Source organism: Gymnoscopelus microlampas, assembly GCF_963454915.1.
Source record: "Gymnoscopelus microlampas genome assembly, chromosome: 2".
NCBI lineage: Eukaryota > Metazoa > Chordata > Actinopteri > Myctophiformes > Myctophidae > Gymnoscopelus > Gymnoscopelus microlampas.
The window spans coordinates 8375395-8389876 of NC_139939.1; the positions used below are offsets into that span (position 1 = coordinate 8375395).

The following is a 14482-nucleotide window of genomic DNA, read 5'->3' on the forward strand; positions in this document are numbered from 1 at the left end:
GACAAGATACACACACAACGGCATGAACAGGTCCATGTGTCCGACTGGACGCTGTGTGGGCTGACCTGATTCAAAAAACGCACCGCGCTAATCTGGTGATCTCTTGTGGGGAGTACAGTGGCTTTAACGTGAAAACAAATGTTACTATAGTAAATCAGTGGTTCTTAAAGGGATAATTCACCCCCAAAATGACTTTTCTTAATCGATTACACACCCCATGGAGACTTGAATTAATGGAGATTTTTTGTTTTTTTGTTGCATTCCTAAGCCAATAATTTGATGACCGGCGATCATCAAATTATTCGATTTTTCCGCCGGCAATCAAATTATTGTCTCGGGAATGTGACAAAAACTTGTCACAAATCCATGAATTCAAGGCTTTATGGGGTGTGTAATTGATAGAAAATACGTAATGTTTTGGGTGAACTATCCCTTTAAAAAGGAGGGTCCAGGGACCCTCAGGGTTCCTTATGGACCCTTTACAGCCAGGTCTGTTACTCAATGGACAAGGTCTGTAACTCAGTGAACAAATGGAACCAAACGGACCCGTTCCATTTGTTAACTCTCAGAGTTATGGGGGTCCTTGAAATTAAGACAAGGTTTGAGAGCCAATGCTATATATAAAAGGCATAACCCTAAGGATGCTGCCATTTCACAAATCTAAACGTGTTACTGTTAACTGTGCAACAGCCATGTTTGGGGCAGGCATTGCATCTTTGACCCAGTCTTGTAGGTTTATACACATTTAATCCCCAACAACCACGACTCAGACAAGTTCAGCAGGACTTCCTGAGCTGTATGTGAGCTCCCAGCAGCAGTACTTTATGACATGCTGGTTTTATGCCCTGCTGTTAGGACTATTGTGACATTACTGTCACTGCAACATCTTCCTGTTGCATAGAGTTAATGACACTTCCATCTCTCTCTCACAAGCGCGCACACACACACACACACACACACACACACACACACACACACACACACACACACACACACACACACACACACACACACACACACACAGCTTACTGTCATGGTGAAGGTAAACAATGACTGTGGTTAACTATTACATAATTAGTTATTAATATTAACGTTTTATGTTAAAGGTTATCTCATTAGTTGTGGAAACTAGTTGACTGTAACAACAACTGGCAACTAGTTGACATTAACTATAGCAGACAGTGAATTGGTGGAAACTAGTTGACTGTCACATTAATTAGCAGACTGTGAACCAGTGTAAACTGACCAGTGGTTTAAGTAACCAAGTACATGTACTCAAGTACTGTGCTTAAGTACATATTATTTGTAATATTTCTCAGAGGTAAATATTGTACTATTACTCCACTAGAATGATATGCAAACTATGTACTTCGGCTATGATGCGAAGCTTGTAGATGTTAATACATATTGAACTTGTGAAATGGGACATTCTGCAAAATTAGTACTTTAGGTACATTTTAATGACAATACTTTTGTACTTCCACTCAAGTAACTATTGAGTACAAGACTTTCACTTGTAACAGAGTATTTCCACATTGTGTAATAGGCTCTATGCACAGCAGCCATATTATCACTTCCTTCCCAGGTGTTACCAATGATACTAATGAAGGCTCTGTTCCATTTAGTCTAGCACAGTGGTTTCCACGACCCCCATAACTCTGAGTGTACAAATGGTTTGTACATTCTCAGAGTTACACACCTGTAAGGGGCCATTTGGAAGCCCATGAGGGTCCCTGGACCCCAACTTTAGACCCACTGGTGTAGTAGAGTGTTTCCAGTGGGCCAACATGCACAATATCAGCACCCTGACTCTGTTTGACCAGAATGGAACAGAGCCTTCATTAGTATCATTGACAACACCTGTGAATGTCTTCATAATATGGCTGCTGTGAATAGAGCCTATTGACAGGCTGTGTAACGTTAGCAGGCTAACTAGCTGGCTAACTATTAGCATCAAGTGGTTGAGTTGGTGATGGAAACTTTAACTTTACCTGTGCGCGCGGCCCGTGGCTGACTGGCTGCTAACTAGTCAGTGTGTGGAATCCGTGCACGTCGGGGGTTTGTTTGTTTGTTGACAAGACTGTAGACAGTAAACACTGACGTTGGTCTAACTAGCCTGATAGCAATCAACTCCCCTTCCTTCCAACAACACAGCAGCCCTACAGAGAGAGACTTGATATTTTAGACCCCGAGGTGTTGCAACGAAATCGGTGTCCTATCTGATTCCGGATACTGTTCTTTTTTGTTTATACAGCGCTTTGGTAATCCAGCGTCGTGGTGCAGTGGCGCCACCTGCTGCTCCGGAGTGTGGATCAGAAATTATTGTATCTGAGGGAAGAATCTGGACACCACAGTGCAGTGGTGGAAAAAGTATTCAATGTTTTTACTTAAGTAAAAGTATCAATACTGCAATGTAGAAATACTCTATGTTGCATAGTAGTGTGTTTGTCATTAAATGTCTCTATGAGTATGAATTCAGTACAAAGGACCCCAATGGAAACAAGCCATAGGCTTTGTTGGGTTTTAAATCCTCTTCGCTGACCTTGTATTGAACTGTACTTTCCTGTGCTTTTTTTAAAAACTGCTAATAAAGTATTCAATCTATTACAAGTAAAAGTCGGGAATTCAAAATGTATTGGAGTAAAAGTACAAATGTATTGGTATCAAAATGCACTTAAAGTACAGATGTAGAGTGGAGTAGAAATAAAAGTATTTGAAAATGGGAAATACTCCATTAAAGTAAAAAAATACTCAGAATTGTACTTAAGTACAGTACTTGAGTAGATGTACTTAGATACTTTACACAACTGGAAATTGGCTATGCCAATGTCAGACCGAAGTATGCTTTTGGTCTGAAATAAAGTATATATGATTTGAACATGCACGGTCATTCAATTCAATTCAATTCAATCTTTATGTCAGACCCAGGAGATCCATATCACAATTAAAAACAGTCAACATAATAAAATAACAGAAAGAAAATGAAAATGAAGGAAATGCACATAAGCCTATCCTTATTCCTCTGATCAAGAGTAAGACAGTATTGTATCAGCCCGAGATTTGTGCTTTGCTGCTGTTATGGGCATGGTGCACATGCCAGATTGTTCAGTTAAATTGTGGGAAATTATGTTTTGCAGTCCCAATCACGTCACAAAGAGGTGAAAGTTTTTTTTTACTGATTGTGTTTTAATGTGAAATGTAGTCAATTTGCTTTAATATCAAACAACTATTGCCTCAAAATAACCAAAGATAAGTGTTGATTATGGCATTTCATTTCACCTAAATCACAAAACAGTGACCTCTCGAGTCACATAATTTGAGAAGTCACCAATTTCAGCGTAGCATCCCGGAAATCCCAATAAAATGTTCCATCTAGTCAGACTCCACTCTGCATCAGTGCCGTAGAGATGGTTTGTTGGATGCGCGCTCCCCCTGCTGTTGAAAAACCAAACAACACATTCTCGTCCCAACTAATGTTCATGTAGTACATTAGAAACTGTATGTTCTTTATTTTTGAAGAACTGTTACTTTTAAGTTTTCTTATGAAAGAATGTTGCTTTTAAGATGTAATACCGGGGCTCAAAAACATGAGCTGCAGACTACAAAAACATAAACATTACAGTTGAAACACAGAGCTTTAAAGCAGTTTCATAAACAGAAATTTGGTTTTAATTTACTTTTTTCCTTTACTGAAAATAGACGCATATGAGACCCACTTCTGCCTCTATTTCCCTAATATTACAATTTCCTTCGGGCATGTTTACAGACATGAGTCACTGGTCGGATTCTATTACCTAACAAATAGAATGGACAACAAAAACACAAGAATAAGATAAGAATAATGCTATTATTACTACTCATAAGAAATATATTTCCATTGTTTTATTTTGACTGAATACCAAAAAGATATTGTTTCTGTTTGTTGCAATACACTACACATACATTGCTTTACATATAATTTGTTTTATTAAACACTTAGGAAATGTGTTTTTTAAATGGTGACAGAAATAGTCATATGTAACATTATGATTTGCACTGTCAGAATACCAGATAGGGTTTCCTCTAGTGAAGTAATATAAACTGGTTAATTTACAAAAGAACACTTTGTTTTTATTACCTCTCTTAGACAACGTAAAGAAAAGTCTAACCAATGTGATTGACAGGAGAGATGATCAGAGGAGCAGAGTTTTTACCATCATCATAAAAACCAGAACGAAGAACGGATAGAGTTTCTCAGTGAAGGTGCAGCCAGTGAAAGAGTAGAGATGAACTCTGTTCTTCACATCATAAAAGGAGACCAGACCCTCCTCATAATTCACAAACACTCCCACTTTCTGGAGCTTCTCTCTTACAAGGAGGAGGACATCAGGGTCAGCAGCAGCCTTGTACTCTTTTTCGTCCCTCAACATTATAGCCCAGTAACCATTTTCAGGAATCAGTATAATTTCCCCTTTCCTGTTGATGGACTCTCTGGCCACTCCTAACTCCCAGCCAGTATTCCCTTTAACCTGAACCTCATAGTAAAAGCTTCCTGAGGAGAAGCTTTGTTTTCCTAAGACAGAGGGATATCGAGAGAATCTCTTCCCGTTACCTGGGAGATTCTTCTTTACGTTTCCACAACTCACTTGTTTTTCATCCTCAGACAGGATGAGCCAGGGATTTGCTGTATCAGGGTCCAGAGTTACATCCACTGCATATTGCTGGATCCTCCTCAGCTCGGCATCACACAGCTTCTTCATCTCTTGACTGAGTGTCTTCTGCAACTGAGCCACAGCTGTCCTCACTGTCCCCACATATGAAGACTGATGGACATTGATGTTTGTCCAGTCCTTGGTGGGTGGCGTGGTGTTGATGGATGAGACGTTCTGGAGGAGGTGGAGGTGGTCTTCAGTGTGTGAGAGCTGCTTCAGCTCAGAGCTTCTCTTCTTTAACTCAGTGATTTCCTGTTGCAGATCCTTAATGAAGCCGTCAGCCTGTTTCTCTGTTGTTTTCTGCTTCTCTTCAATCACATCAATGAGCTCAGTCTGCCTTCTCTCAACACAGCTAATCAGAGCAGTGAAGACCTGCACACTGTCTGCTATCTCTCTGTCTGCATCTTTCTTGCTGAGCTGCACTGAGTGTTTGAACTCCTGAATCTTCACTTCTCTCACCTGGATCATCTGCTGAACTTCAGCCTCTGTCTTTCCCAGCTCAGCCTTCTTTCCTTCATATGCCTCTTCCAGAGATACAATTTGATGTAACTTGTGGTCTGACTCGGTGCAGAACTGACAAACACACATGTGGTCCGTCTTACAGAACAGCTCCAGAGGTCTGTCATGTTTCTTACACAGAATGTCTTCCAGGTTCTTTACAGGGTCGATTAGTTTGTGTCGTTTTAAACCTGAGATTCTGTGGTGAGGCTCCAGGTGAGTCTCACAGTAGGAGGTCAGACACACCAGGCAGGACTTCACAGCCTTGAGCTTGGTCTCAGTACAGACGTCACAGGAGACTTCATCTGGTTCAGCAGGTTCTTGGTTTGTGCTGAACGTTTTCTTCAGCTGTTTGGATTTCCTGAACCAATCAGCCATCTCAGAAATGAAAGTATTGACAAAGACGTCTGGTCTCTTACAGAAGATTGTTTTACATAGTGGACACTGACACACATCACTAGTGTCCCAGTAATGTGTGATACAGGTTCTGCAGTAGTTGTGTCCGCACGGTGTGGCGATTGGATCAGTGAACACATCCAGACAGATGGAACACAGGAACTGGTCTTCAGAGAGGAGAATGCTGGAAGATGCCATTTCTATACGCTGAAAATAAATAAAAAATAATTACTACTCCCTCCAGTGAGTGTAGTAAAAAACAAGACAGTAGTTCTGCATACTGATTGATTTATTAATGTACTCTAGACTAGACCAAGGGTTCCCAAACTTTTCAGGCCACGACACCCCAAAATAATGATATTTGAACTGGGGACCCCCCACCCTAACCAGCACTTGGAATTGTAGGCATTATCACCTCGGTTCCACAGATAAACATTGTGAAAATAGCCGAACTTACAAGCTCACATTACCTCGCACTGCGAAGCGTTGTGAGCTTGTAGATCAGCTATATTCACAATGTTTGCCTCTTTCTTATGTAATATTTGACAATTTGGCCAATTTTGTACTAAAAAGGTCTTAAAAGTCGTTCAATTGTCACTTTAGAAATCTGCATTTATACACTGTATGCACTTTTATGGTGGTTTGTTTACTGTTGAGTGAGAAAACAATGTTGCTAATCATCTGGGGACCCCTCAAAATAAGTTGGGGACCCCCCAGTTTGGGAACCACTGTTCTAGACATTCAAACCCAATGTCAAACTGAATAAATAAAGCTTAAACAAACAAACAAACAAACAAAAGAAGCATAAACAACAGACACATAACTTAATATTGTAAAATAAACAAACGTAAAAAAATAAAATACAAGACAATTGACAAAAAAACTAACATACCTTGCTGGCTGCATACAGGGCAGGCTAAAGGGAATGAGTCCAAGTCCAGTGCCCACACGAACAGACTTTTACACAGCAACACAAACTGCAATAAAAATCACAACAATGTTGACACAGATATACTATAGGCTGTAGCAATTGGCTAACACACCCACACACACATGGAAATTAACATTCATACAAACTAAAATATTAGACTGGGGAATATGTGTAGATACAGTTTAGTATAACTTTAACTATCTCTGTTGACATAACATGTCTTCTTGATATCATGCTCTCAATTGTATATGGACTATGAACTCATATTCTGAAACCCAGAAGTGCTTGTTAACTTTGCTTTATGATGAGTGATTGAATAAACCTGCTCAGGCGTTCGCGTCATATTTTGTATACAACTGTTCATTATGATCTGGGTTCCAGCAACAGCTGATGCCTCCCTGTCTTTTCATTCTATATTTCCTCCATCAGCAGTATTTATTTATTTCACTTGTTATCTGGTGCACACGTGCAGATCGCTGCAGTTAACTCTGTCAGTGTCAACAGTCTCTGTTACTGAATAATAAATCCTTAAATATCTGCTGATACTCACCTTTTCTCTGTGTTTGTAAAGGTTGTGTTGAATAAGTGTTTTGTAGAGCTTGTGTGCGCTGCTCTCGAGTCGTCCAAACTATTTTCTAAGTGTTTAACTTTCATTTCACTAGACTGCTGTCAGCGTCACTGAGGAACTCCCCCTCCTTTGGAATTGTTAACCCTTGCCTTCACATCACCCACTCCGGTAACAGGATAGGTGGGCACCAAAACATTCTGGGCACCTTAAACGAGTGGGCACCAGGGACATGTGGGAACCTGGAAGAATACAAGAACCACTGGGGGCGAGCGGTCTGCGAAAAAAATGGGGGCGTGTGTGTGTGTGTGTGTGTGTGTGTGTGTGTGTGTGTGCGTGCGTGCGTGCGTGTGTGTGAGCTATATAGTCATAGGAAGTTAGGAACACATAGCTGTTATATTTTTATTGAGAAATATTATAGGCCTATATGAAAACACAAAAATATCGAGGCACACAGTAGAAGTGACACACATTATAACATTTATTATTACAATTATTTGATCATTTAGAAATGTAATTATCCAAATAGGCTATTAGGTTAACAAAAACCACAGCTGATCTGTGTATTGTCCTCATCTGGAGTTACCTCAGTCTCAGAGAGATGGATGGAGGGACAGACAGCCAGGACACTACATTTTAATGTAAAGTTATGAAACACTATCCTAATTCAGGTGTCCAGTCTTCATGGTGCCCAGATTTACCTAGTGCCCAGTCCTCCTGGTGCCTAGATTTCCCTAGTGCCCACTCTTCTCCACCCCAAAGTGCCCACTCTTCTGGGTGCCCACATTTCCCTAGTGCCCACTCTTCCTAGTGCCCAGTCTTCCCAAAAATACTCCTCTCCATCTCTTTCTCATTCCATTCATCTCCTCCAGTCATCCTCTCTAGACTCTAGCTCTCTATTTCCACCATTCAAATGAAACTACAACAAATGAAACTACCAGCCTTTTAAAGATCTGCTGCTGCAAGAGTATTTTTGTAAGTTTGGGTCCCAGGGAGACACAAATATCTATTTTTGGGTCTCCAGTTGAAAAGTTTGTGAAACACTGCTGTAGGCCTGAGTGTGGCTTTTTACAGCACTTTGGCATCCAGCGTAATGGTCTAGTAGTCCAGTGGTTCTAAACTAGTGGTCCGGGGACCACCAGTGGTCCTTGAGGGGGTTCCAGGTGGTCCCCAGCTAACTGATGAAGAGTTGGTAACCAAATGGACCCTTATAGATCTTTAACTCTTGAGTGTAAAATTAAACCAATGTCCATTTGGTTTCATTTTACACTCTCAAGAGTTAAATTATTGTTAAACATCTGCATTACTTAATATACAAGAAGTCTACACAATTAAAGAATTTTTAAGAATTGTTATTTTGATCAACGTTCGCCTGTCATCTGTCCTATGGTACCACATCAATATGGCATGGAATTGTGGACAACATTTTATCCAACAACAACAAAACACAAAGATATGAAAAGGGTTGAAAACCACAGGAAGTCAGACTCCACTCTGCACAAGCGCCGTAGAGATGGTGTGTTGTATGCGTGCTCCCCTGCTGTTGAAAACTGAGCAATACATTCTCAACCCAACTCATGTTCATGTAGTACATTAGAAACTGTACGTTCTTTATCTGTTACTTTTATGTTTTCTTATGAAAGAATGTTGCTTTAAAGAAGAAATACTTGGGCTCAAAAACATGAGCTTCTTCTGGCTACAAAGTCATAAACAGTTGAAACACAGAGCCTTTTAGCTGTTTCATAAACAGAAATGTGGTTTTAATTTACTTTATTTCTTTTTTTTAACTGAGAATAGAGGCATATGAGACCCACTTCTGCCTCTGTTTGCCTAATATTACCATTTCCTTCAGCCATGTTTACAGACATGGGAGTCACTGGTCGGATTCTAACAAACAGAATGGACAACAAAAACACAAGAATAGGAATAGGCTATTATTACTACTTTTAAGAAATGTATTTCCATTTTTACTGAATACCCAAAGGCTATTGTTTCTGTTTGTTGCAATACACAATGTAGTATTTAGTAGGAAGTAGGAAGTAGAAAGGTCCAGACCAGTAATGTTCCTCAAGTCGATTTATTGGACAAAACAGAGTACAGAGCACCAGAGCACATGTCAGCCTTGCTGCTACATGGTGTGGCCGGAACAGAACAGAGCAAGAAGAAGAAGGGCAAGGACAAGAAGGGACGGTTTCTTTGTCCTCACAGTATTTATAGGCAGACTTCACATGTGTGTGTATGTACTTGCATACACTGGATGTGCACGTCGCTAGGTGTGTGTGCTACATCTCTAGTGTGTGCGTGTGTGTGTGTGTGTGTGTGTGTGTGTGTGTGTGTGTGTGTGTGTGTGTGTGTGTGTGTGTGTGTGTGTGTGTGTGTGTGTGCGTGTGTGTGTGCGTGTGTGCAGAAGAACAACACCCCAAGATGCTAGAGGTCAGCTAAGGTCAGATGCCCTCTGGGTAGCATCCTTTGAAATGGACATCTAGTGTTCTCTGGAATGTGCTGTAGACCACTCAGTATCCAAACTTAAGTCCCTGTGTGTGTTCAAATTGGCTCTATAAGTCCATACATGTGTATCAATATATACCACAACTACACATACAATGCTTTACATACATTAAATACATTTCCTAAGTGTTGAATAAAACACATTTTGTTTTATTTAACACTTAGGAAATGTATTTTTTAATGGAGACAGAAATTGTATGTAACATTATGATTTGCACTGTCAGAATACCAGATAGAATTTCCTCTAGTAAAGTGATACAAACTGGTTAATTTACAAAAGTAACACTGTGTTGTATATTACCGCTCCTTTAGACAACGTAAAGAAAAGTCTAACCAATGTAATCGACAGGAGAGATGATCAGAGGAACCGAGTTTTTACCACCATTATTACAACCAGAATCGAAGAATGGATAGATTTTCTCAGTGAAGGTGCAGCCAGTGAAAGAGTAGAGATGAACTCTGGTCTCCACATCATAAAAGGAGACCAGACCCTCCTCATAATCTACAAACACTCCCACTGTCTGGACCTTCTGTTTTACAGGGAGGAGGACAGGAGGGAGAGAAAGAGCCTTGTACTCATTTCCATTCATCAACCTTATTGTCCAGTAACCGTTCTTGGGTCTCAGTTTGATTAATTCCTTCCTCTTGATGGACTCTCTGACCACTCCTAAAAACCAGTCAGTCTTCCCTTTAACCTGAACCTCATAGTAAAACCTTCCTGAGGAGATGCTTTGTTTTCCTAAGACAGATAAGTATTGAGAAAATCTCTTTCTGTGGTTTGGGAGATTCTTCTCTACATGTCCATGATTGACTTGTTTTCCATCCTCAGACAGGACGAGGCAGGGATGTGCTGTATCAGGGTCCAGAGTTACATCCACTGCATATTGCTGGATCCTCCTCAGCTCAGCATCACCAAGGCTCTTCTCCATCTCTTGACTGAGTGTATTCTCCATCTGAGCCACAGCTGTCCTCACTGTCTCCCTAGATGAAGCCTGAGGGACACTGACCTTTGTCCAGTCTTTGGTGGGTGGAGGGGTGTTGATGGATGGGAAGTTCTGGAGGAGGTGGAGGTGGTCTTCAGTGTGTGAGAGCTGCTTCAGCTCAGAGCTTCTCTTTTTTAACTCAGTGATTTCCTGTTGCAGCTCATTAATAAAGCCTTCAGCCTGTTTCTCTGTTGTTTTCTGCTTCTCTTCAATCACATTAATAACCTCAGCCTGGCTTCTCTCAATACAGCGGATCAGAGCACTGAAGACCTGCACACTGTCTGCTATATCTCTGTCTGTGTCTTTCTTGCTGAGCTGTACTGAGTGTTTGACCTCCTGAATCTTCACTTGTCTCTCCTGGATCATCTGCTGAACATCAGCCTCTGTCTTTCCCAGCTCAGCCTTCTTCCCTTCATATGCCTCTTCCAGAGATACAATTTGATGTAACTTGTGGTCTGACTCGGTGCAGAACTGACAAACACACATGTGGTCAGTCTTACAGAACAGCTCCAGAGGTCTGTCATGTTTCTTACACAGAATGCCTTCCAGGTTCTTTACAGGGTCGATTAGTTTGTGTCGTTTTAACCGTGTGACTCTGTGGTGAGGCTCCAGGTGAGTCTCACAGTAGGAGGTCAGACACACCAGGCAGGACTTCAGGGCTTTGAGCTTGGTCTCAGTACAGACATCACAGGACACTTCATCTGGTTCAGTAGGTTCTTGGTTTGTGCTGGAAGTTTTATTCAGCCGTATGGATTTCCTGAACTGATCAGCCATCTCAGAAATGAAAGTATTGACAAAGACGTCTGGTCTCTTACAGAAACTTTTGTTACATAGAGGACACTGACACACATCACTAGTGTCCCAGTAATTTGTGATACAGGTTTTGCAGTAGTTGTGTCCACATGGTGTGGTGATTGGATCAGTGAACACATCCAGACAGATAGAACACAGGAACTGCTCTTCAGAGAGGAGACTGCTGGCACACGCCATTTCTACGCAATGAAAATTAATAAAAAGAATAATAACTTTTAGTTATGAATCTGATCTGGAACAGAGCACAACAATGTTGACACAGATATATACACTATAAGCTACTGTACTATTAGTGATTGGCTATCTCACACACACACACACACACACACACACACACACAGAGTGGTCTATGGAAACTGATATTCATACTAGTTCTGCAAACTGATGGATGTATTAATGTACTCTAGACATTCAAACCCAACATCGAACTGAATAAATAAAGCATAAACTTGTATTATTTGCTTAAGTAAATTTCTGTACTACCTATGAGTATGTAAAAGAACAAAAACGAATAAACAAAACGTTTAAAAAAAAAACAACAACAGACACATAATGTAAATATTGTACAATAAACAAATGTGGTAACACAAGAAAATACATGACAAACAAACATACCTTGCTGGCTTTAAACAGGCCAAAGGGAATGAGTCCAATTCAAGTGTCCCCACGAACAGACTCTTACAGCAACATAAACTGCAATAAAGATCATTTCATCAACCAAGCGTTCATTTCAACCCATAATGTTCAATATCTTTAGCCAGGCATTAAAGATCCAGGACAAACAGAAAGCTTTATCCCGCTACTTCATGGAAACAGACATTCAACTGAAACATTAGATTGAATAGAAATGTGTTTGGATACAGTTTAATACAACTTTAATTTATATAACTATCTCTGTTACAGAATGAGTCCTTATATCTGCTGATACTCACCTTTCCACTGGGTTTGTAAAGGTTGTGTTGAATGAGCGTTTTGTAGAGCTCGTGCCATGTGTGCGGTCTCCTCCAACTCTACTTTCTTTGTCTTTAAGTTTCATTTCACTAGATTTGCGTCACTGAGGAACCCCCTCCTTTGTAGTTGTTAACCCTTCACGGTGCTATTCCTTCTGGTATTGATGCTCCTTAAAGGGACAGTAAGATCAGATGACGGACCATTACTTGACCCTGTGGTAACCTCAGTGGGTAGTGTCTGCCTGTCGCCTGATTTAAAAAATAGCAATCGTAACATACAAACATGTTAACATTCCAGGAAAATATTATTAGTACACCTTACAGTATGTAGTATCCTATTGGTCCAGATGTGTTGATAGCTTGAACTGGAAAGTTATTTGAAATCTTCCATATATCTTCTTACCAATAAAGTGAGGGAGGTTTAATTTCAAATCCTGCACAGGTACTACAAGTCATTATCTTCTTAAGTTTAAGAAAGACATCCGTGTGAACTGTTCTTTGTGTGAAGTGTACCCAGAGCAATGCTGCACTTATTTTGGAATTGTACCTACCCACACTAACAAGTTTTGGAAGGATGTATCTCCGTATATTGATAATGTTGACTCTGACTTTTGCCCCTACTGGCAAAATATACTGTTTGGCTTCAATAATAATAGTAATAATAAAAAAAAAGAGGTATACATAATTCATTTGATCATTATTTTAGCTACATTTCATATTCATAAATCTAAATTTAGCCATTCCAAACCTTCTTTTATTGTTTGAGATTGAAGCCAAGCAGTACATTAAAACAATTTATGACTAAAAAAATAAGAAAGCTGCAAGAACTGTCCTTTTCTGTTCACTCTTTTATGTTTTCTGTTCACTCTTTAATGTTTTCTGTTCCCCCTGGCCCTGATGTTATGTTGTATTAATAACTTATTTGTTTGTGTTTCTTGTTTGTGTTTGTATTTGTATTGTAATGTATTGTTCGTCATGATTGTTATAAATAAAGATTTGTGAAAGAAAGAAGAGGAAAAAAAGAACAAAATGTTAACCCTTCACATCCTCCACTCCTCCATCTCTTTCTCATTCCATTCATCTCCTCCAGTCATCCTCTCTAGCTCTCTATTACTTCCACCATTCAAATGAATCTACCCAGCCTTTTAAAGGTCTGCTGCTGTATGAACATTTTTGTAAGTTTGGGTCCCAGGGAGATCCAGCGTCATGGTGCATTGGCACCACCCTCTGGAGTGTGGCTCAGATAGGATTCTGCCCCGTTTGGTTTGTCTCTGATACAAGAAGAGTGGGCACTGGGCATCATGGTGGGCACCTGAGAGGTCTGGGCACCTCAATGTGAAATTGGCTATTTTGTCCCTCCAAAATGAAAAGGTTAAGATAGTATGCTTCGGAAAATGGTCTGAAATAAAGTAGCCCTATGTATGATTATGATTTGAACATGCGTTACATCATTATCAGACCTAAAGTTACCCTTCAACTTATTGTTGTTGTAGCAATTGTTGAAATCTTAGGCCATAAAGGTAGGGTAAGTGATTTTCTTTGGTTAAAATAAGTGTTATCTAGTTCTATATTCTATTACTCATTGCTATTAGAGTGTTTGTTCAGTAACAGGAGTCTCCATGTCTCTCCAGCTCTTTATTATACTTAAAATGAATTTTCAGGTTGGGATACAAATGTTATCCAATCAGGATAGAGAACTCATACAGCATCAGATTAAACAAGTGCAATTGGAAGTGATGACACAAAGAAATGACAGACATAATTGGAACTGGAACACTATAAAAATGAAGCTGATAAATGGGTAGGCTACTCTCTCTCTCCTGACTGGCTGAAATTGTGTCACCTACCTGAAAATGTATGTTCTGTTTATTAAAGAGCTGGAGAGGCATGGAGACTATTGTTACTGAACAAACACTCTATAGCAATGATTACTATCAGAGTATAGTGATTTAACCATTTAATAAACCTTTTAACCAAAGAAATATCACTTACCCTACCTTTAAATGTCAAATGTTCATGCATGTTCGAATCATGTATACAGACCATATTCTTAGGTGCCACTCTTCCAGCTACCCTTTTATCTCATGCTTACCTCCTACGTATCCTACGTAGAAAAAAAAAGAAAACCTGTTTAGAAATAAAGGCAC

The 14482-nt window shown here is 39.9% G+C and overlaps 2 protein-coding genes and 1 pseudogene across 5 annotated transcripts in view; all 3 read right to left on the reverse strand.

Annotated features, from left to right (window-relative positions):
- arfip1 (ADP-ribosylation factor interacting protein 1 (arfaptin 1)) overlaps positions 1-2185 on the reverse strand; it is a 29255-nt gene extending 27070 nt beyond the window's left edge. For all 3 annotated transcript variants that reach the window (XM_084045297.1, XM_084045296.1, XM_084045295.1), the window contains exon 1: positions 1992-2185. The gene's annotated coding sequence lies outside the window, so the exon portion shown is untranslated. The remainder of the gene's footprint in view (positions 1-1991) is intronic.
- A 1046-nt stretch (positions 2186-3231) lies between these two features.
- LOC311037602 (E3 ubiquitin-protein ligase TRIM21-like) lies at positions 3232-6564 on the reverse strand (annotated as a pseudogene). Its single transcript, XR_014602938.1, has 2 exons — positions 6478-6564; positions 3232-5792 (listed from the first exon to the last, which is right to left on the reverse strand). The product of XR_014602938.1 is annotated as an E3 ubiquitin-protein ligase TRIM21-like (transcript).
- Positions 6565-9848: 3284 nt separating this feature from the next.
- Positions 9849-12443, reverse strand: LOC311037593 (E3 ubiquitin-protein ligase TRIM39-like). Its single transcript, XM_084046820.1, has 3 exons — positions 12318-12443; positions 12001-12078; positions 9849-11564 (listed from the first exon to the last, which is right to left on the reverse strand). The coding sequence occupies exon 3, from the start codon at positions 11560-11562 to the stop codon at positions 9919-9921; it is 1644 nt and encodes a 547-aa protein (XP_083902946.1). The 5' UTR covers positions 11563-11564; positions 12001-12078; positions 12318-12443; the 3' UTR covers positions 9849-9918.
- Between the last annotated feature and the right edge of the window lie 2039 nt (positions 12444-14482).

What these genes read in the sequence shown, in the direction of transcription:
- LOC311037593 (XM_084046820.1), bottom strand. Translation starts at nt 11,562, where the DNA reads ATGGCGTGTGCCAGCAGTCTCCTCTCTGAAGAGCAGTTCCTGTGTTCT.